At 40.0% G+C, this 25,618-nt stretch overlaps 2 protein-coding genes and 1 long non-coding RNA gene across 7 annotated transcripts; 1 reads left to right on the top strand and 2 right to left on the bottom strand.

Moving 5' to 3' along the window:
• Window positions 1–6,969: 6,969 nt before the first annotated feature.
• Window positions 6,970–10,030, bottom strand: LOC108269908 (protein BTG1-like). The gene is made up of 3 exons (XM_017476050.3): window positions 9,699–10,030; window positions 9,475–9,611; window positions 6,970–7,450 (listed from the first exon to the last, which is right to left on the bottom strand). Exons 2-3 carry the CDS (start codon window positions 9,590–9,592, stop codon window positions 7,128–7,130), a joined length of 441 nt encoding a protein of 146 aa, XP_017331539.1. The 5' UTR covers window positions 9,593–9,611; window positions 9,699–10,030; the 3' UTR covers window positions 6,970–7,127.
• Window positions 10,031–10,872: 842 nt separating this feature from the next.
• Window positions 10,873–25,604, top strand: mocs1 (molybdenum cofactor synthesis 1). Of its 5 annotated transcripts, none has more exons than XM_053682940.1 (12): window positions 10,930–11,068; window positions 11,979–12,067; window positions 13,408–13,540; window positions 14,172–14,339; window positions 15,604–15,768; window positions 17,772–17,833; window positions 18,624–18,735; window positions 20,164–20,276; window positions 20,545–20,655; window positions 20,815–20,935; window positions 21,236–21,283; window positions 22,489–25,604. In XM_053682940.1, exons 4-12 carry the CDS (start codon window positions 14,183–14,185, stop codon window positions 23,505–23,507), a joined length of 1,908 nt encoding a protein of 635 aa, XP_053538915.1. In that variant the 5' UTR covers window positions 10,930–11,068; window positions 11,979–12,067; window positions 13,408–13,540; window positions 14,172–14,182; the 3' UTR covers window positions 23,508–25,604. The 5 variants fall into 5 exon arrangements, with proteins under 5 accessions (XP_017331535.1, XP_017331538.1, XP_053538915.1 ...); XM_047157813.2 differs by having other exon boundaries at window positions 14,157–14,339; XM_017476046.3 differs by lacking the exon at window positions 11,979–12,067 and having other exon boundaries at window positions 10,873–11,068.
• Window positions 12,036–13,084, bottom strand: LOC128633615 (uncharacterized). The gene is made up of 3 exons (XR_008397057.1): window positions 12,435–13,084; window positions 12,310–12,333; window positions 12,036–12,097 (listed from the first exon to the last, which is right to left on the bottom strand). It is a non-coding gene; the product is annotated as an uncharacterized LOC128633615 (long non-coding RNA).
• Window positions 25,605–25,618: the final 14 nt, after the last annotated feature.

Raw genomic sequence — 25,618 nt, 5'->3', positions numbered from 1 at the left:
GTAGAAAAACATACACAATATTTACTGCTCACATACTCACATGCCTAGTGAACAGAAAGGTGATCAATAAATAGAGAACAGAGACTGGGCTAGAATGTAAACGTGAACTAATGTGTACTGCAGGATTGTTGCATTTGGTACAGAAAAAAAAAAACAGTTTAAAAGTAAATCAGTTTAACTATAGCTGTAAAAAGTAAAGAAACATTGAACTTTGAACATTGAACACACCGAAAAATCCAAACAGCTATCAAAACTGGCCAGAATGGTAGACCATCTTTGCCTGCTGGTCAATTTTCCAGCTTCTTTATTACTGATTCACTTGATCAAAGCATATGTGCGGTTTTCGAACTGCCTTTCTATTGTGCTATTTTCTATGTGTGTAGGAGCAGCAATTCAGAAGCTGGTTCCTTTCTAACATCTGGCAAAGATGGTCTACCAGCTCGACCAGTTCAGCGTGTGTTTAGGCAGCTAGTAGCTGGCAGGATAAACTGGATTTTTCAGCAGGGTTTGCAAAAAGATTTCTTTATTTTGATGAATAACTGAGTGATTTTCTATCAAAACTTGTCTTCCAAGAAAGAAACATTAAATGCAGTGTTAAGTACGCTGTTGATACTCTAAAGTATGTTTACTTGGGGGAAAACCTTGGGCCCACTTCATCCTGAGTACAATTTTCCAGAAGTTATTATTTTTATTAGTGGAAGGAACACGATGCGTATTTGGACAAATATAAACACGTTTGCCTTCAAATACATTTTCATTTCATTATCATGGATTTGAATTTACCTCTGTACATTATAATGTTCTGGATCTTTCGGCAGTGTCATGTTTGTTCTGTTACAGTTTTCCATTTAGAAACAAAGCCATTAGAGAATGACACGAGTTTGTCCAGGTGTAAGCATGAAGTGGGTTAGCCTACACTGTCCTCTTGTGGCACTTCCTAAAACAACCGTAACAAACACACGTATATACATACACACACACACACACGCACAAACACTCTCTCTCTCTCTCTATAACAAAATGTCTGTAACAAAACCTAGTGTCCATATATATCCATATATATTGGATCTTTCCATATTTCAGCGACATATATTCTGCCTTGTTTGTATTTGTTTATTTGTTTCTTTGTTTGAAGAACTGCTTTAGTTTAGCCACATTGGAGGGTTTTCGTGCACTAACTGCCCATTTAAGGTCCTGCCACAGCATCTAGCATTAGGACTTTGACTAGGCCATTCCAAAACAATAATTTTTTTTTTTTTTTTGAGCCATTCAGAAGTGGATTTACTCCTATGCTTTGGATCATTGTCTTGCTGCATAATCCATTTGTGCTTGAGTGTCAACTTACGGACTGAAGACCAGATATTCTCCTTTAGGATTTTCTGGTAGAGAGCAGAATTCATGTTTCTCTCAATTGTTTCAAGTTGCCCAGGCCCTGAAGCAGTAAAGCATCCCCACACCATCACACTTCCACCACCATGCTTGACCATAGGATTGATGATCTTTTTGTGGAATTCTGTGTTTGGTTTAAACCAGATGTAACGGGACTCTGTCTTCCAAACAGTTCCACTTTCAACTCATCAATGCACAGAACATTCCCCCAAAAGGTTTGAGGATCATCAAGGTGTGTTTTGGTATAATTCTTGGTAAAAAAGAATTAATGTTCTTCTGGGTTATCAGTGGTTTTTATCTCGCCTCTCTTCCATAGATGCCATTTTTGCCCAGTGTCTTTCTGATAGTGGAGTTATGAACAGTGAGCTTTATTGATGTAAGAGAGGCTTGTAGGTCCTTTGATGTTGTCCTTGGCTCTTTTGTGAATTGCTGGATGAGTCGTTGCTGTGCTCTTGGAGGAATTTTTGAAGGTCGACCACTTCTGGGAAAGTTCACCATTGTGCCAAGTTTTTCCATTTGGAGATAATGGCTCTCACTGTGGTTCTTTTGAGTCCCAGAGCCTTTGAAAAAGCTTTGTACCACTTCCCAGACTGATGCATTTCAATCACCTTCTTCCTCATCATTTCTGGAATTTCTTTCAACTTTGATATAGTGTGTTACTGGGTAAGACCTTTTAACCAACTTCATGCTGTTGAAAAAGTTCTATTTAAGTGTTGATTTGATTGAACAGGGTTTGCAGTAATCAGGCCTGGTTGTGTCTAGTCCAGCTGAGAACAGATTATCAATGCATTTTCATAGATTTGGGGAATTAGTAACCATGGGCACAAATACATTTTCACACAGGACCAGTTGGTATTGGATAACTGTTTTTTGCTTCAATAAATAACATTATCATTTAATAACTGTATCTTACTCGGGTTGCCTTTGTTTTATTTTAGATTTTGTTTTAATTTAGTATGATATATACACAAAAACAAAACAAAACAAAATAAAAACTTTTTCACAGTAGCTGTATATTCAATATAATTGCATGGCATGTTTGACATTCATTAAACTTAAATGCAACTTTGAAATACAGTATAGTTTTAATGCCTCAGGTTTTAGTATAACTGGATCAGAGATAAGTGAACTATGAAAATAACTGAAATGATGTTGTTAAGAGTACAAAATACTAATAAAGAATAATAAAAAAGATGCTTAACTGTGCCAAGAAATACACATATTAATGATTAATATAGAAAAATCATTTTCATAAATTTAATGAGTCAAGATATGCTGTGTAGTTATACTGTTTTTTAAAACGTTTAAGGTGATTTTTTTCCCCTTTGAAGCAAATTATACACTTTGTGGCCAAAAGTATGTGGACACCTGAACATCACATCCATATGTGCTTGTTGAACATCTCATTGCAGATTTAGGTTTTAAATTAACCTCCACTCTTCTGGGAAGACTTTCCACTAGATTGTGGAGCATGGCTGTGGGGATTTGTGTTCATTCAGCTACAAGAGCATTAATGAGGTCTGTGACTGATGTTGGGTGAGGAGGTCTTGGGTGCACTCAGAGTTCCAGTTCATCTGAAAGGTGTTCAGTGGGGTTGAGGACAGGGCTCTGTGCACTCCAACGTTGGAAAACCATGTTTTCATGGAGCTCACTTTGAACATGCTGGAACGGGTTTGGGCCTCTTAGTTCCAGTGAAGGGAAATTGTAATGCTTCAGCATACAGAGACGTCCTATACAACTGTGTGCTTCCAACTTTGTGACAGTTTGGGGAAGAACCACATATGGGTGTGATGGTCAGGTGTCTATGGCTATGTAGTGAATGTAGAGTGTTACTGTAGACGTTTTGCTGCAGTCTTTTAAGCAACAACAGGAGCTGGAATCTTGTTGAACTTATGAGAATTATGTTAACATAACATTGTGACTGGCAAGTGATATTACGTCATATTATAGTGGGTGGATGATCAAATCTTGTGGATTTTTTTTGGTGACTAATAGGCTAACTACCAAGTCAAGCAATTTATTTGTTAGTATAGAGAAATAGTGTGGCCAAAATAGATTTTGGGTGACCTGAAGATGAAGAAAGGATGGAGTGTACTGTATATATCAGTTGTTTAGTTTGTACTATGGGCAATTCCTGCATTTCTCAACCTGAATACTAACTAGCACTGCTAACTGTAATCTATTGACCTTTTAAATAAACACTCTTAATACTTAAAACCAATAAAAACATATCAGTTATTTGGTTGGTTCAAGTGTAGTGATGGATTCAACCCATCATGAACTAAGGAAGCCATCCATCCATCCATCCATTTTCTCTACTGCTTATCCTACTGGGTTACAGGGAACCTGGAGCCTATCCCAGGGAGCATGGGGCACAAGGCGGGGTAGACCCCGGATGGGGTGCCAATCCATCGCAGGGCACACTCACATACACATTCCCATTCCCATTCATACACTACGGACACTTTGGACATGCCAATCAGCCTACAACGCATGAGGGAGGAAACCGGAGTACCCGGAGGAAACCCCCCACAGCAAGTGGAGAACATGCACACATCGAACCCCCAACCCTGGCTGTGTGAGCCGAATGTGCGAACTACTAAGCCACCGTGCACCCTACTAAGGGTAATCTTTGAACCAAAAAGAAGAGTAAATAAGAGTGAGTAAGTAAGTAAGAGTATTTTGCTGTTTGTACACTAGAGGTCAGTAACAGATCACACTCACTAGTAAGGATCACCAGACTAGAGAAAGACACTTAAAATCTGGATTTTATATGAGATGATGGGTGGCAATAAATCACCACAAGGAAACCTTTAGTAAATTTAAACTTAATTTAGCTAATTCTGACTGATCCTGATACTGATTTATTTACCCCTCATTTGTAACTCTCACAAAATGAAATGATACATTTTATATAAGGGAATGCCCTGTATTTATAAAGCGGTGATTTAATAATTTGTTTAAAACAGAAATTACCCTGGCATTAAATATTATACATTATTGTTTCCCCAAAAATGCTTGACATCTGAGCATGCGCAGAAGCATCAACTAACAACTCTTCGACACATAGGAACGAAACGCCTGTTCACATTTAATTTGGCATATTTTAAATCTATTGATATTTATTTAACAAATACCCACATAGCATATTTGTTGAAGAAATTACCATAGTGTTGATATTACATTGTACTAAATATTAGCTACATGCAACACTTTATTGTTTTCCTGAAATACTTGACATCTGAGCATGCGCAGAAGCATCAACTAAGCCAGTGGTTTTCAAAGTGGGGGCCGCCAGGGGGCGCCCGGGGGGCCCTCAATAATTTGGTATGAATAATAAATTCTCACTCTCACACACACACACACACACACACACACACACACACACACACACACACACGCACGCACACACACACACAATTCCTAATGTAATGTAATGTAATGTAAAGATGTAAGATGTAATTATTAATAAAAAAAAAAAGCGGGGGGGATATATTCAGAAGTCTGTATTTGTAATGTGTTTTAAAGACATCTTGAAAAATGTATCAATCAACATTTATCTTGAAAAAGGGGGGCCTTGGTCAAATGTTAATGCCATTTGGGGGGCCTTGCCCTGGAAAAGTTTGGGAACCCCTGAGCTAGTGTATCCTGGTCACACTCATTTCAGTAAAAGGGAAGAACCAATCAGAATTCTCGGCTGAATTAGGGTGTGTGTTATAAAATAATGCATTAAATATTAACCACGATACTTTGAAACGAAAATTATTTTTCATAATTTCTCAACTAATTAGGAATAAACTATTTTTACTGTACTGCATATTTATTAAATATAGAGAGAATACAGTATTATCCGCCTTATGTACCTCTTTGAGTCAAAATAACACTACTGTTTAGTAACATGAATTTTCATATAATTAATGCAAACTCGGTAACACTCTGAATAAATGAATAACTGACTGACTATTTCAAACCAGTAACAAAACACACGACTGGGGAACCTGAGGTTTAACACACCACAGTCAAGCTTACTAAGGCTTATCACAGTCAGTTATGTTTAATTAATTTAAGGAAGCAAAGAATTGCGATTACAATGAAAATAGGAGTCGGTGTTTAAATGTCATTCGTTCGTCTTCGGTAACTGCCTTGACCTAGTCAGGGTCACAGTGGATCCAGAGACATTCTTAGGAACATTGGGCGGAAGGCAGAAATACACTGTGGACGGGACACCGGTCTACCGCAGGACACCATGCACACATACATTCACCAGGGGAATCCAGAGAACCCAGAGGAAACACACATGGACACGGGGAAGAACATGCGTAACACCACACAGACAGTATCCTGAACTCAGGATCTGTGAGGTGACAGCGAATGTAATACGATGCAACATATCAGTGTAAGGATGAAAGTATATGGTGTTTTAAGTGTGTAAGTTGCATATAGTTTCATGTGGTTTATGAATGTATTCTACTTTTACCGCACTGAGAAAACCTCTATGTCATGCACAGCACATTTGTTTTGTGACTGCAGTCAGTTAATTTCATTTCTGCTCTCAAAGTCTTCTTCGAATGTCGGATTGTGATAACTTCACCCCTGCTCTGTGGAGGTTGTTGGTGATGTCACTGACTGTTTTGGGGTTTGTCTTCACAGCTCTCACTGTGTTTCTAGCATCATCTGCTGTTGTTTTCCTTGGTCAGCATGTTTGATGTCTGATTGTTAGCACACCAGTGGTTTCTTTCTTTTTCAGGACATTCCAAATTGTTGCACTGGCCATGCCGAATGCTCGTGCAAGGTCTCTGATGGATTTTCTCTGATAGATTTTCTTTTCTCAGCTTCAAGACAGCTCACTTGTCTTCATGTTGGTTTATCCTTTTTAAACAACAAATACAGTCTTCACAGATGAAACCAAGGTCTCAAACTAAGAGCAGATATTCAGAGTTATTAATTGTTTAAAGAATCAATCTAACAGGGTACACCTGGGCAACAAGACACACCTGTCAATCACCTGTTAGGATATTTTTGATCACTTGAAAAATGCGTGGGTTCAAACCAAAGATACCATGTTCTCTCATGTTCTAGATGTACATATGAGGAACCGAAAGCTGAAATTGGCTGATCTATTGTCTCATATTCATCTTTTGGTCTAAAAACCAAATGTCGTCACTGTGTATAGCTAAAACCAAAGAATTGGCCTTGTTGTTCCAATACTTTCAGAGGAGACTGGACATTATCTTGTGATAAATAAACTTCACATACACCTACATTTTTGACTCTCATAACCATTAGTTATATGTAAGGTGTAACATGTAGTGTCGTGACTCTACAGCAGACATTTGACCTTATTCAATTCATATCTTCATGTCCAAGTGAAAATGAATTCAGACCACCATATGGTACATCTGAGCAGATATTATTTGGGTGGCTGAACATTTTCACAGACACTTACGTATTAGTGAGTGCTATGAGTGGCTCAGTGTGGTCCTATGATGGACCGTTCCCACTGATGAATGTGGTAAAGAGGGATTAGAAATCGTGTATAGCAACAAATGGGCTACAGTTACACCTAAAGTGTGCACTTACTGTATATGTAGTATATTTTATTTGCATAATATCTAACACTATATAAATGAAATGTATAAAAATGTACAAAATTGTACAGGCATTAAAATCAAGTATTGAGTCCAAATATATCCAATTTCCAAAAATCATTAAAAAAAAAGTATAAAACAAATTAGACATTAGCTGGAAACAGTCATCACAGTCATCGAGTGTGTCAGTTTCTCTTTGCAGCTGTCCACAGAGTTCAGATGAGTTTCCGGCGGCGGTGTGGAATCATACAGTACACCAATGGACCCGTCCTCCCCTATACGATATGACACTTCGTAGGGGTCGACCCACATCGTAAGCTGGCAGGGTAAGAGGGATAAAAGCTGCTTCCTGCTGAGGCCGATGGTGTAAGCGGCCTTCCCTACTACCGGGTCCATCTTGTGATTGATCCGGATACAGCGATATCCCGAACCTCTAAACGGTGCATCAGGAAACCAGTGGTCCTCATAATGCTCTAAAATCAAAGAAAAAAAAAAAACTTTTAAAAACTCTGTGCAACTTGCATATTGTTTTAAGAATAGATTTGTTGTTAAAATATTATTACTATCATTTACTTGGGAAGAGGCTCTCAAGAAAGGCAGCATTTTTTGGGTCATACTAGTGCTACTGAGATGAAGCCCCCATGAAATCAAAATTGAAGCTTTGTGGCTTTTAGGATGAATATGTTGGGCTTAAGGTTATCTATAAGCTAGTGTGCTCCAAAACAATGACAAAATTCGCATTTAGAAGATGTATGCATTTAAAATGTACAGTCTTAGATTTTCTGTCCAAACAAATGCTCTCAAGAATCTGAAGTGCCCCGCCCCCAGCATTATAAACACCGTGCCGAAGTTGCCGTTGTTGAGCTGTGTCTTCGGCTGTTCAAACACCCGCCTTTTATTCATTTTCCAAGTGTACACTGGTTAAGAAGGAAACAGCTTGAATCCTGCACAAGTGAATCCAACACGTCGTTATTGCTCAGGCTCGCATCCATAGTACTAACTGTCAAGTACGTATTAATCCGGGTTCACACTGTACGATTTTGGCCACGATTTGGTCGTCCGAGACAAATTTTGAGAATCCTAAAAGATTCCTATAATCCTAGGCCAAAATCTGTAGTCGTTGATCGCTAGTATGACGCGCTCCCCGACAGACAATTAACGGCTGTTGTGATAAAATTTTTCCTCCGATTCAATTCTGTCAGTGTCGGAAGATATGAGGGACAGTCTTGTACTGTGGCTTCTCCTACTCCGTACGAATCTTCTCACGTGAGTGCGTCCGTTTTTCGCGTCTTGACAGTCGTACAGTCCGACATTAATGACAACCGAACTCCTACAGTGTGACACGACTTACAGCGGGGATCGTGCTCGTACAGTCTGACAAGCAACAGTCGCAAAGGACTATTAAAAATCGCACAGTGTGCACCCGGATTTAGCTGGGGCTGTGAAGTAATCTAAACACTATTGGCTATTTTAAAAGGGGGAGGAGCCACTCGATATGTCCCACCCTAACTTCCTGTTTCACTGGCTATGACGTCAACACATCGAATAACGCTGCGTCTTTCACAGGGACTTCAAACTCTAAAGCCTGTTTTGCACTGTTCGACTTCAGCGGTATTTTAAGATTTGTCTACTGTATGACGATCCCAAAATCTTTGCTAAATTCTATAACAAACTGTGCAACAATATACTGTATGCTCTTCATGTCAGATTGTATAATGAACATCCTCTAATGACAGATATGCAACCTATCCCACGATTTTTCTCTTGGTGGGTTATAGATGAGCATCGTTTACATATGAGAATTTAATTTAAAAAATATTTTTTTTAATGTTGACACTGCCAGAACTTGGCACTAAATCAGCCATCAGTGAGCATTTCACATTACGCCCACCTCAACTCACAACCAAAGAATTATTTACATTTTTTTAGTATGCGACAGGTTTATACTGCCCCGATTTTTCTAACATTTTTAAGCCACACATTAGACACATATGCCTAATGCTGGATGATGTAAATTAAATGTCTGTGGTGGCCTGGCGGTTAAGGCTCGGAGTTACTGCCCATTGGTTCGGTTCGGGGGTTCAAGCCCCAGCACTGCCAGGCTCCGTGTTACTGATCGTAAGGTCGGGGGTTCAAACCCCAGCATTGCCAGGCTCTGTGTTACTGATCAGGCTTTCAGCACTGCCAAGCTGCCACTGTTGGACCCTTGAGCAAAACCCTTAACCCTCTCTGATCCCAACATCTCAGGGGATATGTGAACAAAAAAATTATTTCACTGTGCTGTAATGTACATGTGACTAATAAAGACTCATTATACTTTAATTTAGTATCATAATGATAAGCTTTTCCCTTTGATTTCATAGCAAAGGAAATCATTGTACAGTGTACAGTACATTGTTCATCTGAGACTCATCCTTGAACCAGGATGTAACTAGTCCATTTCAGTGAAAGTGAAAAATAAACCAGTTAAGTGGATTGAACAACGTCTAAATGTCACCTCCTAAAGCCTCTTCCAGAGAACGGCTGAAGTGTTGGAGTTGTTCTTCAGACAGAAGTCCTGTTCCTCTCAGTAACGTGGTAATAAAGTTCACAGCTGTGGCCACCTCGGCTTTCATCGCGAAATATTTTCATAAGCTGTAAAATATCATACAATACATTAGGCTTTCCGTTTAGGCTGAATGTTTATATTAAATTATAAAATGACTCTTAAACACAACTCACCTACTCCACACTCGTCAAAACTAATTCACTTTGTGTCTGTTCGGCCCTCGGAGTTGTAGACGATGCAAAAGGTCAAGTAAATATTCTCGAATATTTCAAACGCACTTTACGCTGGCGACTACTACATACGGAGTATGGGGGACTGGTCATCAAGGACATGCGTTCAACTAGGTCCTATGGACGACGCAATTCAGAAACGCGATCCGATTGGTTGTCCACTTCTGGTGAAAAGGACCAATGAGAGTGAGCAGGAGAATTCTTGAAAAACGCTAGCGCAGTGCTTTTCAAAGTGGGGGCCGCCAGGGGGCGCCCGGGGGGCCCTCAATAATTTGGTATGAAAAATAAATTCTCACTCTCAAACACACACACACACACACACACACACACAATTCCTAATGTAATGTAATGTAAAGATGTAAGATGTAATTATTAATTAAAAAGGGGGATATATTCAGAAGTGTGTATTTTTAATGTGTTTTAAAGACATCTTGAAAAAGGGGGGCCTCGGTCAAATGTTAATGCCATTTTGCGGGCCTTGCCCTGGAAAAGTTTGGGAACCCCTGAACTAAGCTACTTTCATACACTCAATGCCTGTTCATACTTTATTTGGATATTTATTTAACAAATATTCCTATAGGCTATTAGTTGACATTAATGTATTTCCACCTTCCTCTGAAGTCCTGAAGACGCCATGACAAATATTTGTTTATTTCTTGTGTAATGCAGTAAAACCTTATCATATCTCTTCGCTTGTAAACTTACTGTCATCTTAATGTTTACAGATGGCGTATCTTGTATATAACTGTTCACACATGGGGTAAGCGCATTATTACTATCAGAATTAAAACTAAAACAAGCATTAAATAAAATATAGCCTATGTAGTCAATTGAAAATAAATAAACTACATTTCCCATAAGGTACAGACTAAACGAATAGTACACGGTATCAAAAGTCTTGCTGTATTAAAAGACTCAGCTCCTACAAAAAAAATAATAAAAAGATGTACTGTCAGACATTTATCCAGGATTCTAATACTGTAATTATAATATTATAATGTTTACGTTCTAAAATACAAGTGAACTACGTTTCCCATAATGCAGTTGACTTTCTCGCAGCTGATTGGCTGAACAGAGTCTTGTATCTGTTTGAGACTGTCGCGCGTCGGCGCATGCGCACGAGTTGAATCGAGTTGAGGCTTCAGACTTGGAGCTGAAAGTGTGTACATGAGATGGCCTTTTACAGCGGCCATTGTGGCCGACTTTTCTCAACTAAAACCCTTCTTCCACTGCGCACAGTGAGAGTGTCGTCTAGAGACCAGGCGTGTAAACATTGTTCCGGGGCGAGTCGAGGAGAATATCGGGCAGAACAGGTGCGTGCTTCACCTTACAGGAGCGCTGCAGCCACTAGCGTTAACCTTACACACCAGCGAGCAGGTGAACAATTAAATAAAAGGTTAAATAGTGTGTGTATTGCATTATAAATATCATGTACAACTTTGGCCTTGTTACGCAAACGTGTGGGCTGTGGGAGTATGTGTCATGCACCGGTTCATGTGGTTCATGGTTCATGATTACGCAACACTAGTGACGACATCAGCGTTATATAATAGTGGCTCTGACAGTAGTTCCGGCTGCAAGACGAATCACAGGTTAATATTAATGCACTCGTTCTAGGAAGTCTCAGACTTTCTGGGCAAGCAATCCCAAATGGACATTGTTAATTTTCTACGACCCCAAGCCTGGAACACACTACATTTCTTTTTTAATTCCAAATAATTCCAGACTGTCTAATATAATATAGGACTACTGTAACATTTAGCCATTTTATTATGTTAGTAACGGGTGCACGGTGGCTTAGAAATTATCTTCTCACCACGTTCGCCTCAAACCTATAGGGTCGGGGGTTCGTTTCCTGCCGTGGTCCTGTGTGTGCGGAGTTTGCATGTTCTCCCCGTGATGCGTGGTACTCTGGTGTCTTCCCCCAGTCCAAATACATGAATGGTAGGCTGACTGGCGTGTCCAAAGTGTCCGTAGTGTATGAATGGGTGTGTGAATGTGCTCTGCGATGGATTGGCACCCCGTCCTTGTGCCCGATGCTCCCTGGGATAATGCTCTAGGTTCCCCGCGACCCTGAAGGATAAGCAGTATAGAAGATGGATGAGTGACCGATCCGTCCCTCCAGGATTTCACAATTGCAGGAATTAATGCAAAATCAAGCAAACTCTGCAATATTCTGAGGAGCTTGCATGTTTTTCAAAAATTACCGGAGATTTTCTGCAGATTTGGGCTAGGACGCGCCATGCGACGTCATCACAACGCACATTCAGCCAAAGCCGTCTTCAGTTCAAGTGCGTCAAACATGAGTACAGGTAAAAGGTCTCATTTACCAACAAACATCACTGCGAAAGACAAGTTACGTGCTAGTGCAGTTTCGCCAATTCAAGTAGTTTTCCGCAAAAAAAGCACAAAAAAAACTTCGAGAATTTTGAAAAAACTCAAGCACTTTTGGCCACAACGATCACAAACAACTCCACAAAATCCTGCACGGACTGACGTTTATGTGTAACATAAGTGACTACAAAATAAAGGAATATTCCATGCACCGACTTACTGGTCTAGTGGGAAGTGTTCCCTGCTGGGGAAAAAAAAAAAATCGATAGAAACCATCACAGAAGTTCTAATGGTTTCTACTACAAATACAACTACAAACCATCGGCTAAGCATTAAAACCATTACCATTATTGTCCTTAATGGAATCCATCAGTTAAACCATGCCACCAATAGAAGGCAACAAATTACCCGTAGAGACCCAGAGCTACTATTACAGTTTCTATTAAAAACCAATACCATTCCCATTAAAACCATTACAAATTCTATTGTTGTGTTGTTATGGTTACGCTGTGATGATGTGATACAGTTCCAACGTGAAGCAGTCTGCTTTACACTTGTAGTAAGGTTTTGCGTGCGCATGCAGAAGCAGCAGTAATGCCCGAGCGGCATCGTTCACACACTCGCCGAGTCTCTTGTGTTCATCCCGACGATTAAAAAGAGTCCTCCAATAGACAAACATCTCTGTCCAGCAGGTTTCCGAGTCGAGCTGAGTAAAACGTTAAACGCTGATCAGCTCTGTATCCCTAAAACTTCCCACCGTCGTCATGATTATTGTCATTCTCATCAAATATTTCTGCAACCCTGCTTATATTTCCTTTAATGTTTAATCTTACTAGAGGGATAACTTTGTAACAGTAAAACTGAGTCATACCACGGTAATCATAAAAAAGCGTTCCGTAGGACTTGTATGCAGGAGTTTCTTAATGAAACCTGAGACTACGACCATGCATTAGTCATGCACGGTTGTGATTACGCATATTTCTGAATGATAATGTATTTTTGTCATGTGAGACTTCAGTAATATTTATGTTACGTTTTTTCAAAACTTGGCAGCTTGTCTTTCAAGCATTGGACCTCCAGTTATTTTTTAAAACTGTGTGACTCGTTCAAAGGTTAAAGGTCAGACTTGAACCACCTTGCTGTTTTAAACATGGACTAGATACTCTGTGACTTAGCAGATGATTTCATATGTTAATGTTTGTTATTGGCGTACTCCCTGTGAAGAAAGTGGTGAAATTGACGAGCGGTGTGTTGGGCGTATTGTTTTTCTTGATTTATTATTTATAATAAAGAAATTCTCCTTTCTCTTTACATTCAGGAATTAACTACAGCAGGCGGTCAGAGGCGGGTTTTAAAGGACGTCTTACCTTTTTCAGAATTCCTCACGGACTCGTTTGGAAGAAGACACAATTATCTGCGGATTTCCCTTACAGAAAAATGCAACCTTCGCTGTGAGTTGGATCGTTCTCATGACTCGGCTTATAAATGATAAAAAGCAAAGGAATTAGGTAGCGCACATGCTAGAAAAGTAGTAATGCCATCGTTTGAGCCAGTGTTTTTAAAAAAAAAATAAACTAAAAAATATGTTGGGGTCGTTTGATGTGGCCTGATACAGAGTCGTATTACTGAAAGCACAATGTCATCTTTAGGACAATGGTTAAGGCTCTGGGTTACTGATCGGCAGATCAGGGGTTCAAGCCCCAGCACTGTCAGACTGCCACTGTTTGGTCCTTGAGTAACCCTCTCTGCTCCAGTGGCACTGTATCATGGCTGACCCTGCGCTCTGACCCCAACTTCCTAACATGCGAAGAAAAGAATTTCACTGTGCATATGTATAGATCAATAAAGACTCATTATCTGTCCTGAAGACTTTCAATGGGACTTTTTAATTGTTTCTCCACTTTAATCTAAATGTGAATTAGGTAGCAGAAATGGAAAGCCATACGTGTACTAACGTGTGCAGGTGAATAATGTATGCATGTGTTGAAATCCTGGTTTAAGCCTGATAATCTGACCCATTGTGTAATTTGTTTGATAACGGAGTTATTAAAGGTACACCTCAATCAGATTGATTTCCCTCAGGTCAGTACTGTATGCCAGAGGAAGGGGTGAAGCTGAGTCCCAAAGAACAGCTCTTATCTACAGATGAGGTGCTGACTCTGGCTCGACTGTTTGTTCGAGAGGGGGTGGAGAAGATCCGACTGACTGGAGGAGAACCCCTTATCCGCCCTGACATCCTCCATATAATTGGTAATGATGGTGATGATACTGTTCGGTCCTAATGAAGCCGACCTGAGTGCTGATTTATTTGGTTGAGATTTTGACATCTGGTATTTGTTAAGTAACAGGACTTGGAGACAGGAAGTAAGAGCAGGAGAGCAGTCTTTATTGTGCGACTTAAATAAACACACGAGGAGGCAGGAAACCAGATCTAAACATAAAACTCTAACTCAAGCAAAGAGCGTGAAACTTAACTCAGACAGTTCTCCTTTAACTAAAAACAAGACAGGAAATAATCCTCTAACAATGGCAGGAATACATCTAACTAGAGCATAAACACTTCATATAACTAGAGTATGAGCACCTCATTTAACTAGAGCATGAACATCTCATTTAACTAGAGCATGAACATCTCATTTAACTAGAGCAGGAACATCTCATTTGACTAGAGCATGAACATCTCATTTGACTAGAGCATGAACATCTCATTTGACTAGAGCAGGAACATCTCATTTAACTAGAGTAGGAACATCTCATTTGACTATAGCATGGCATCAACATTCTTATCTATGACGGGACTTAAACTTTCTTGACTACGACAGGATACAAACACTCAACTACGACAGGGTTTAAACTAAGTAACAGGAAAACCGACAGAGCATGGCAACATCACAACCTGGCAACATTATACATTCCGTCGTCTTCTCTGTTAGTCCATCTCCTCTTTACTTTACTTGGCTTGACGTTACGTTGCTTTTCGGGACGTTACGTTACTTCAACACTTTAATGCCACGCAATGTGTGCAGCACCGCGAGGGGTTTAAGTAAACTGTCTCTTGATTGCCGATAGCTGACGACACTTAACCCAGCTTTAGTGTCCATACGCACTTTAATCACGTGCACGCGCGCGTTCTCAAGCCGCTCGTGCACGTTGTCGCCACAGCGCCATCTGCCGGCCGTACCGTAACAGTATTGTTGTATGTACACTACCGGTCAAAAGTTTAGACACACCCATTCTTCAGTTGAGTGTCCACAAACTTTTGACCAGTAGTGTATATTCATGGAAACCCTAGTGACGTTTTTAGCTGAATTCATGCCACATATACAGAGAATTATGATCCTGTATATCTTTATGTGACAAAAAACAGCAACAACCACCATGTGTTACTCTGCTCAACAGATCGTATTTAAAATATGAAATCCACATACGTGAAAATGCCAAACTCTTCCTAACATAAGGATTTGGAATGTTACATTTTCATCACATGCTAATGAGCCTGTTTTTCTGCCTCCAGCGGAAATGAGGAAAACGGAGGGTCTGAAGACCATCGCTGTAACTACTAATGGCATGAACCTTGCCAGGCTGCTGCCCAGTTTAAAGAAAGCTGGAGTGAACTTGCTCAACGTCAGTCTAGACTCATTAGTGCCAGCCAAGTTTGAGTTCATCGTTAGACGCAAAGGTAAGCTTTAGCAAAATTTGTTTTCTTTCTGCCGTTTTTTTAAGCCACTGAGCAAAGAGGCAAGTCATAGTTTATATTTATACTCCACACAATTAGAGGAGGGCGTTATATATTAAACACAGTATCCATACAAGCCATATAGCAGTCTTACAGTATACTCCAAGATACTCCAAGGAACGCACTGCATCAGTACAGTGTGATTACACACTAACAACAATGGGAAAAACCTATTTAATCTAAATTCACTTACATTTGGTTGTTGATTTGTCAGTATAGGTTTAAAATGCATTACTATTTAATGTAAATTCAAAGCTACAATTGCTACGCTATATGAGTAAACGACTTATGATGAGACAGACATGAGAGAAAGTATTCAGAGGTGGCAAAATCTATGGTTTAGATTTATGATTTTAACCCCTTGCTAAAGCAGTAATGCGACTTTTCAGCGTTGTAGGCTAAAGCAGTGAATAAAACTCACCTGGTAGAAAAAGTAGGTTAGCTAGTTAGTTAACTTTATTAAAAACCAACTGACTAAAGGTAAAGACCTGGCATGTAAAAAAACAGGGTTACTTTCGCTTCATGCTGGCTTTTTCTCTTGAACTTTGACCTGTGAATATGCAAACCTCTGTCTTGTGAGCCAGCAGAAAACAAGAAGGCATGACTGTTGGTCTCTTTGGTTGGAAAGAACAAGACAAAGTAGTCACATCAGACTTTTCCCTGCTGTTTTCCTATTTTTGGTTGGCACACGTTAACTAGCTAATGTTACTCTTACATCTACTCGAAAATCACACCTGCCAGACACAAAACATTCATTATTTTTGTTGGTGTTTGGGAAGACCACGGTTTATACTATACGGATGCTGATACTAATACTGATACTACACGACGCTCTACAAGAGTGTGTGCTTTGCATAAATATTAATGGACTACTGCAGCAATTGCCCTTAACCCTCCAATTATGTTATGGGTCAATTTGACCAATTTCCACATTTGAGATGTCTGAAATCCTGGTTAATCTCTCCTTTTCTCTTTGAAATTCTTTGACCCCCCCCCCCCCCCCCGCCCCCCCGCCCCCAGTATGATAGGAGAGTTAATCTTCCATTATAGTTGAATGTTTTTGAGAAACAGGTTTTCCCATCTTTTCTCAGTATAGAGAAAAAACGATTGAAACCATTGCTTATAGTAGTCACCTAAACAGCACAGATGCAGTAAATACAGATGAGGTTGAAAAACGTCGTTGTATTCCTTTAAACTTGTTGCTGATGTAGCAGAACTGTAAAAAAGCAAATGCAATGGCAGACTGTTGGATCACTGGGCGGTGGATCCCTCAGTGTTGGAGACAGATGGAGCAGTGAGGCTCAGGAGATATAACAGCAGTACACAGGAAAACACGGGGAGCATGTACACAAAGTTTCTTCCACTTTTTCACACATGGTTATTTTATATATTTATATATACACATGACTATGGGAATATAAGCGGTATGAAAGGTACAGGTCAGCATAGGGTGTCTAAAAACCCGATTTAGTATTTCCACTAATACAGCAGAGTCATCTTATCAGCTAACCTATTAAACCAGAATTGGGTTGCAATCTGCATCAGTAGAGGGAGAACATTAAATATATCTCTGTGTAATAACAATAAATATCTCTGCATTACAGGGCAATGATCTAGAACTAATTTATAGCTTTTGTAGGAACATGATCCTCGGAAATGTGGTAATACTGCACTGTGTCACTAGGTGGAGTTTGAATTCATTTTTTTGTATTATTTCTTTATAAACAGTAGATCTGCTGTGTGTCGCTTTATTAGGCTTTTACCATTTTGGAGTATTAGAAATGAACAACAAAGGCACTCTTATGTCCCTTTGGACTTAAATATACAGTATGAGAGCTTTGATGCATGTTTTCTGATTCAACTTACTTTTCCCAGCTTTCTGTATAATGTATTGTAAGTACAGTATGTGTCTTTGCAACCTGGTGTTACATCTTTTTCTTCTACAGGTTTCCATAAGGTGATGGAAGGTATCGATAAAGCCATTGAATTTGGTTACAATCCAGTTAAGGTAAGATATATAAATGTGTAATTATATATAAATGTGTAAATCATGGATGACCTAAGAAGATAAATTAAAACATTTGTTAAGACAAAATAGCAGAGGGGGGTGTTGCACTGAAAAGCTCACCTGGAGGTGGTGCTTATATGCCTCATAATGCTTTGAGTAACCTATAGTCAGATGTCCCGGACGTTGACTGACCTGCAATCAGATGTCCAGGACCTTGACTGTCCAGGACATTGAGTAACCTACTGTCAGATGTCCAGGACATTGAGTAACCTACTGTCAGATGTCCAGGACGTTCAGTAACCTACTGTCAGATGTCCAGGACGTTCAGTAACCTACTGTCAGATGTCCAGGACATTGAGTGACCTACTGTCAGATGTCCAGGACGTTTAGTAACCTACTGTCAGATGTCCAGGACGTCGAGTAACCTACTGTCAGATGTCCAGGACATCGAGTAAGCTACTGTCAGATGTCCAGGACATTGAGTAACCTACTGTCAGATGTCCAGGACTTCGAGTAAGCTACAGTCAGATGTCCAGGACGTTGAGTAACCTACAGTCAGATGTCCAGGACGTTGAGTAACCTACAGTCAGATGTCCAGACGGTTGAGTAACCTACAGTCAGACGTCTGGGCTATTGAGTATCTTACAGCCAACCTACAACCAGACATCCAGTGCATTAAATAACTTGCAGCCAGGTGTCCAAAGCATTTAATAATCTATACTGTAGTCAGATATTCAGGGCATTGAGTAACAGTCAGAAGTCTACAGTATTAAGTTTGCTTTGGTCACAGGTGAACTGCGTGGTGATGAGGGGTCTGAATGAAGACGAGCTGCTGGACTTTGTGACTCTGACCGAGAAGAAGCCTCTAGATGTGCGCTTCATAGAGTACATGCCCTTTGATGGTACACTTCTTAAAACATTTTTAACTAGGGCTGCAACAACTAATAGATAAAATCGATTATGAAAATCGTTGTCAACAAATCTCATTAGCGATTAATTGGTCTTCCCGCAACACATTTACTCATTACGTTACTTCTGTTCTGAAAACACGCTTGGGAGAGTAAATACTAAAGTTGTGTCCCAAATGAAGTACTCTATACTTACACTGTGCACTACGCATTACCTTCTAGTGTAATGTTTCTCAACCAGGGGTCCGTGTGGTCAGTGGTCAAATGACCCCTAGTGGTCACTGGTGTAATTGCAGGGGGTCTGAAGGAAAGTTTGAAAAATGTTTAAATAATATAAATATAAATTTGGTCATTCACAAATATCATGTTAGCTGTGCTGATGGTCGTTCATTGATTGAATTATATAAAATTTATTTACAAATGAAATGATAATTTGCAAAAACCTACGAGCGGTAGAGAAGTTCATGTGTCACATTGATGGATAAAATTAACAGGATAATTTAGAGAGTTAAATTAAATGTCACACCAATCATAAAATGTAAAAAATAAAATCTTGAAATGTTTTGATTCAATTTTAATGTTAAGTATTAATAAAATAAAGCAACATGTATAGACATATAGCCTGTAACTGTTGTGGAGTGAGGGGGGTCTTTGTGGATTGTTCAAAATATTCTACGAGTCCAAAGCTCACAAAAGGTTGAGAACCACTTTAGAAACCATTTTAGAAAGGTAATATCCTCTCAAACGGAACACATTCGTTTTTTACTAACCTGAAAGTTTGCCCCCATCCGATTAATCGAAAAATAATCGGCCAACTAATCTATTATGAAAATAATCGTTGGTTGCAGCCCTATTTTTAACCCACTCAAATGTTCTATAGAAAGGTGACTAATTGCTCATAAGTGTACGTATAGTATTGAGCAGCAAGTACTGCTCAAAAAAATATAACATGAAGTTAACAAACCCTAAAACTTTGAACCCGATTTGGTTACAGGCCGCACGTGCCCTAGTTACTCTTGAACCAAAATCCCAGCTTCAGTATGTGACAAATCATTAATCCTTGCCGTTTAAACCTGTCTACAACATCACTTACTTTATTTATTCACCTACAAACTGAGATTTCTTTCTTCTCCTGCTTATTGCCCTCAGGGTCAATAAAATACTAATGCCACAAATTAAGTACTGATTAGAGACATTTGTGAAAGGAGCTGTCATTCAGAGATGATGATAGAAAGAGTGTAAGAACAATGTCATTTTTCTCTCTTGTCCACTGTGACTTGAGACTTTATTGTGAAACCCTGCAGTTACTGTATGAATTCTGGATGTTCAGTAGAAATCATTTGACAGCTTGTGTAAGCCAGTGCGATTGGTGGATCCGTTGTGCACAGTGGCAGCATCTGTTCTTTTTGTCTCCTTCTGCAGGCAATAAGTGGAACTTCAGGAAGATGGTGAGTTATGCCGAGATGCTGGACCGCATTAAGCAGCAATGGCCCAGTCTGGAGCCGCTTCCCGGGGATGAGACGGGGACCGCCAAGGTCAGCCCTGATTAAATCGTTCTAACTGTAACTTATCCATTATGTTGAGTCTTCATAGACATACACCCTTAATGTAGCACGAGTTTATTTCGGCAGAAAACCGGTGTCTAATTATGATTCTTCTCTGTGCCACGGTTCTTCTGGCTTAAACATGTACAGATGTATATTTGCAATACAAAAGTAAATAAATTAAAATCAAATCCTCAGCTTGTATGGTCATGGTATGATTCTTTGATTGGTGTGTGTATGTGTGCGCGCACGGTCTCAGGCTTTCAGAGTACCAGGATTTCAGGGCCAACTGGGTTTCATCACCTCCATGTCGGATCATTTCTGTGGCTCCTGCAACCGTCTGCGCATCACAGCTGATGGCAACCTGAAGGTATGTTTCTGTGTGTGTGTGTGTGTGTGGTTAGCTGAGGTGGTCCTTAAAATGAGTCACGCTTTGTATTGTGTAAGCCTTAACTGCGTCATGTCATGTTTTCTGTTTAGGTCTGTAAGAGGTCTTTGAATTACACGTGTATGTGTGTGTGTGTTGCAGGTGTGTTTGTTCGGAAACTCCGAGGTATCTTTGAGAGACTGTCTGCGCTCTGGAGCATCCGATGAGGAACTCCTGCAGATAATAGGAGCTGCAGTGGGGCGGAAGAAGAAACAGCACGCTGGTACACGCATCCACTAATGGACAAAAACGAACCTCCATATAGACATAATGCTTCATCTGTCTTTCCTCTGCGTTCAGTCTTTCTCTGTGTCCTGGTTTGACATGTCTCACTGAGCTGCTTTCAGGCAGTAGAAAGAACATTAATGTCTTTCACAGTTTTGATTTGGTCCACAGGTCATGCTCTTAATGAAGGAACATCTTGGTCATTTGGCAAACGCTCCTCAAGAGCAGTCTAACACGAACACAGTCTGTCTATTCCAACTAAGCGCTTGTGTCCGTCTGTCTGTCTTTATCTCCACAGGCATGTTCAGTATATCCCAGATGAAGAACAGGCCAATGATCCTCATTGGTGGGTGACACAGCTGTACGTAGTAGACCTTCAAGCAGTTGTCACTTGTCTTATGTTGTCATAATTTAAACAGCTAGGCAATATGCACTACCGGTCAAAAGTTTGTGGACACCCGACTGAACCGTTTCTCATGATCTTAAAAACCTTTTGATCTGAAGGTGTATGATTAAATCTTTTGAAATCTGTGTTGTAGACTAAAATATAATCGTGCCAATATATTCATTTCTTTCATTAGAAAACTAACATTTTATTTACACGGACGACTCGGAGCGAAATATTTCGAAAAGCAGCCAGTAAGAGTGCAGCGTCGGGTGAACTCCTTTAATACTGTTTAAAAAGCATCTCAGGGGAATTCCTCAAGAAATCGGTCGAGAAAACGCCAAGAATACATTTCTGGAAATTCGAGGTAAAAAGGGTGTCGACTTTGAAGATGCTAAAATACTAAATTATTTTGATTTATTTGGGATTTTTTTAATCACAACATAATTCCCATAGTTCCACTTGTATTACTGCAGAGTTTTGATGACTTTATTATTATTCTAAAATGTGGGAGAAAAAAAATAAAGAATGAGTGTGTGTAAACTTTTGACCGGTAGCGTATATTGTCAATAATCTAAAATTTTAAATTAAGCCAATTATTTAGACAGTGACTAAATTCATTGTCCAAATACTACTCAAATTGTCTAAAATTTTCATCTTTAAAGAAAGAAAGGAAAAAAAAAAGTCACGTTTGAAACAATATCAGCATTCTCAAACATTGAATGCGACTGAATGTTAAATGGGTTGCTGTAGATTATGTAGGCTGTAGAATGTCATTATGCTATACCCTGTCCAGCTCATACAGTGAATAAGTAGTAGTTTGGGATATTCTTTATTACGGTGTTGGAGGGGCTTAATTAATAAAAAAAAAAGGAAGCTTGTACTATTATTGATGAGACAATATTTGACAAAATCTCCTTGTGATTTTCTTTGCTTATGAAAGCAACGGAATTTTCACCTTCCCCGGTTTGAGACATGAGCACATAGTGTAGCAGAATATACAATGAAAGGACGGTGAAGATTTGAATGCATTTAAAGAGAATTATTTAATTAGTTAATGTGCTGATGTAAAATGTTGACAGCCTTAATGCATATGCTTATTATACTGGATGTAGTGTATATGATTGTTACTTGCTGAACTTTGTCATTTTCTGATCGTTCCTAAGCTGGAGAAGGCAGCCGGCCTGTGCCCATGTTGAGAAGTGAGCAGAGGAGGTATCCGGTCCCTACTTTCCACACACCTCTGCCAGGACGAGCATCGGCGCACTTCGTGAACCCTTACCACCTACACCACAGCGGCCAGGCTAGCGAGGACTTAAGGAACAGCACTTTTACCATGAACGCACCAGCTCCTATGAACTCCGGCGTCTCTCGTCGACGTCAAAATGTTTACCATGTCCACCAGGGAAGGAGGCAGGTTTTCCCTGAGGAACTTTGTAGTAACGCAATTCCTGCTTTCGAGTATGCTTCCAGTTCTGAAACACGCACAGATAGGTTTGCACGGCTAAGACACGCACACAGACTTGTTGGCTATCTCAGGCACAACTCGTCGAGGGGCATCCAGTCTTTCTCCACATCTCTTCTTAGCACTTTAATCCCCAAAAAGAAACACATAATGCGGCAGAATGTAAGGGAGTGTCACAACCAAAAGGATGCATGCGAAGGCCTTAGTGTATCCCGTCATACCCCAAACCAAAACGAAACCCCTGAGCAGCTGACCCACACTGACACGCACGGCAGAGCCTCGATGGTGAACGTCGGAGATAAACCAGTGACACGTCGTACCGCCACAGCAAGCGCCCGCGTTCTTCTAGGCTCCAAAGCTTTCAGCCTGGTCCGTGCCAACCAGATAGCTAAGGGCGATGCCTTGGCGGTCGCACAGCTAGCGGGCCTCATGGGCGCTAAGCAAACATCTGGTCTCATTCCTCTTTGCCACCCTGTATCCCTCGACCACACCTCCATCACTGTGGAGCTACTGGAAGAAGGGCATGTGGCTGTTGTCTTGGCAACATGCCAGGCAACAGGCCGCACCGGAGTGGAAATGGAGGCTCTGACCGCGGCGTCAGTCGCCGCCCTGGCGCTCTACGACATGTGCAAGGCAGTCAGTCGTGATCTAATTATAACCGACATCAGACTTTTGAGTAAGACAGGAGGACAGCGGGGTGACTTTCATCGCACCAGCTAATACTAAACCACTTACAGTTCAACTATAAATATGTAATGTAGCTATATCAAACTGACGTATTCACCCATGACAAAGCTCTTACGAATCGTTATCGTGCCTTTAGAATTCTTTAAGATCACTTTGGAGTGTTCACTGCCTTTGTAGCAGAAAAACAAAGCTATTTCCTGACTCGATTTTGTCTGTATTTTTTGAGAGTTTAACACGTGAATGATGTTTACGAAGTCTTGAGTGTTACTGAGATATCGTGCTACTTTTCGAAAGGGCATTCAGTGTTGTATTAGAATTGTCGTATGAGCAGAAAGTTCACGGTGATCTAATCATTATGAACGTGTTAATGACGTGTGGACTCAAGGATCCAATCACTGTCCTGATCTAGTGCTTGGTCATCTGCTTATCAATCAAATACAGAGCAGCTTATAAAGCTACTGTTGTTTTACTCTGTAGAGAAATATTGTACCTTGCTGCAAACAATGCTTTCCACCTCATCTCATCTCATGTAGATGTTGATTAAGGTGGAGATTCAGGCACTGTGAGTTGTTGTAATGTTCCTGGACCTGGGCAGCACCAGAGTTCGGGTACACTGTGCCATCCAGATGGACTTCACGGGGGGTCTCGACCTGTGTGTTGATTTATTTCCCTCCCATCACACTTCCACCACGGATATGTGCTGAAACCAAACGTTTTGATGATGGCTCCAAGTTATCATCCTTCCATCAACCCGATACAAAAAGGAACCATTTTCCATGCTCTTGTATCTTCTAGAGTTCTTCTTCTTCAGTGATCACGTTTGGACTTCATCTGTCCTGAAGCTGATTATTGGACATTATAGGACGTAGAGTCTAATAGTATCTCATGTTGCCAATTCCTACTCCGTTGAACTGACCGATGATAGAAATGTGGGTTTGCCTGATTTATAGCAACCACGGCTCCTCCATCATCCTCATGTTCATAGTTCCACTTTCTGATGAGTTTGATGACAATGACACATTTCCTGAAAGACCGCTTTGAATCCATGGATGAACACAGTGGGTAGGAAACCAAAGAAAGTTAGCTGTATATAAAATAAATAAATAAATAAATAAATAAGCATTTCTTTTTTTTCCTATACCTGTAACAGTATACAGTCCCTTTCAAAACTATTGGAACGGGAAGGCCAATCCATTTATTTTTGAGATGTACATCAGATATTCGGGTTTGAGATCAAAAAGATGGATATGAGACGAGGGTTCAGGATTTCAGCTTTTATTGCCTGGTATTTACATCTAGATGTGTTAAACAACATAAAATACTGATACAAAAAGTTTCTGACAAACCACTTTTTAGGTGAACAAAAGTACATAGAAACATACGTCTTAGAGTAAATGAAAGTAAAGAATACTTAATATTTGGTTGAAGCATAGCCCTTGCTTGCAATAACTTCAAGCCTGTGACTCATTGACCACAAAATAGTTGGTTTCTTCTTCTTTTGTGATGCTTTTCCAGGCTTTTAAACGCAGCCTGTTTCAGTTGGTGTGTGTTTGTTTCAGGGGGTTTTCTCCCTTCAGTCTCTTCTTCAGGAGGTGAAAGATTCTTGGCATCTTTTAATCTCAAACCCAAATGTCTTCAGCGAAAACAAAACGAGCTGTCCTTGCCGTTCCAATCGTCTCGGAAGGGACCGTACACGAGTTCGCATTCGTGCGGTGGCGTAGGAAAAACTTTCACACTGAAATGTTGACGTTTTCTAATATACAAGACTAAAGACTTTACTGAATCGAAATCTGTTTCTCTTTTGCATGTCTCAACTACACGTAAAGTTCTAGCACTCAAGTCTCATCAGGGAGAAAATTGCATTTAAAAGCTTCTAGGCACATGGCTATCCAGAAACGTGATCAAATCGTGACATTCACTTTGTGAGGAAATCCCACTTTGCTAGTAAGATTTAGACACGTTTAAGCAAACTGACTGTTTTTAACCACTACATTTGTTAAACTGACTCTTTAAACATTATTTTTGCAATAATGTAGCTAAGGCAAGATTAAGAAGTAAATCCGTTACTCTTACCCAAATCAAGTCTTTAAATAATCATAAAAAAAAAAAATAAAAAAAAAAAAGTGTCTACTGGATTTTTTCTG

Source organism: Ictalurus punctatus, chromosome 9 (genome assembly GCF_001660625.3).
Source record: "Ictalurus punctatus breed USDA103 chromosome 9, Coco_2.0, whole genome shotgun sequence".
NCBI classification, from domain to species: domain Eukaryota; kingdom Metazoa; phylum Chordata; class Actinopteri; order Siluriformes; family Ictaluridae; genus Ictalurus; species Ictalurus punctatus.
The sequence above is the reverse complement of the archived record's forward strand: the minus strand, read 5'-3'. Positions and strand labels throughout refer to the sequence as shown.

Coding starts and splice junctions, on each gene's coding strand:
- mocs1 (XM_017476046.3), top strand. CDS start 10,928: ATGGCCTTTTACAGCGGCCATTGTGGCCGACTTTTCTCAACTAAAACC. Junction 15,769..17,771: donor GTTCATCGTTAGACGCAAAG/GTAAGCTTTAGC, acceptor TTTCTTCTACAG/GTTTCCATAAGGTGATGGAA. Junction 18,736..20,163: donor AGAGTACATGCCCTTTGATG/GTACACTTCTTA, acceptor CTCCTTCTGCAG/GCAATAAGTGGAACTTCAGG.
- LOC108269908 (XM_017476050.3), bottom strand. CDS start 9,592: ATGAAAGCCGAGGTGGCCACAGCTGTGAACTTTATTACCACGTTACTG. Junction 7,451..9,474: donor TCTGGAAGAGGCTTTAGGAG/GTGACATTTAGA, acceptor CTTTGATTTTAG/AGCATTATGAGGACCACTGG.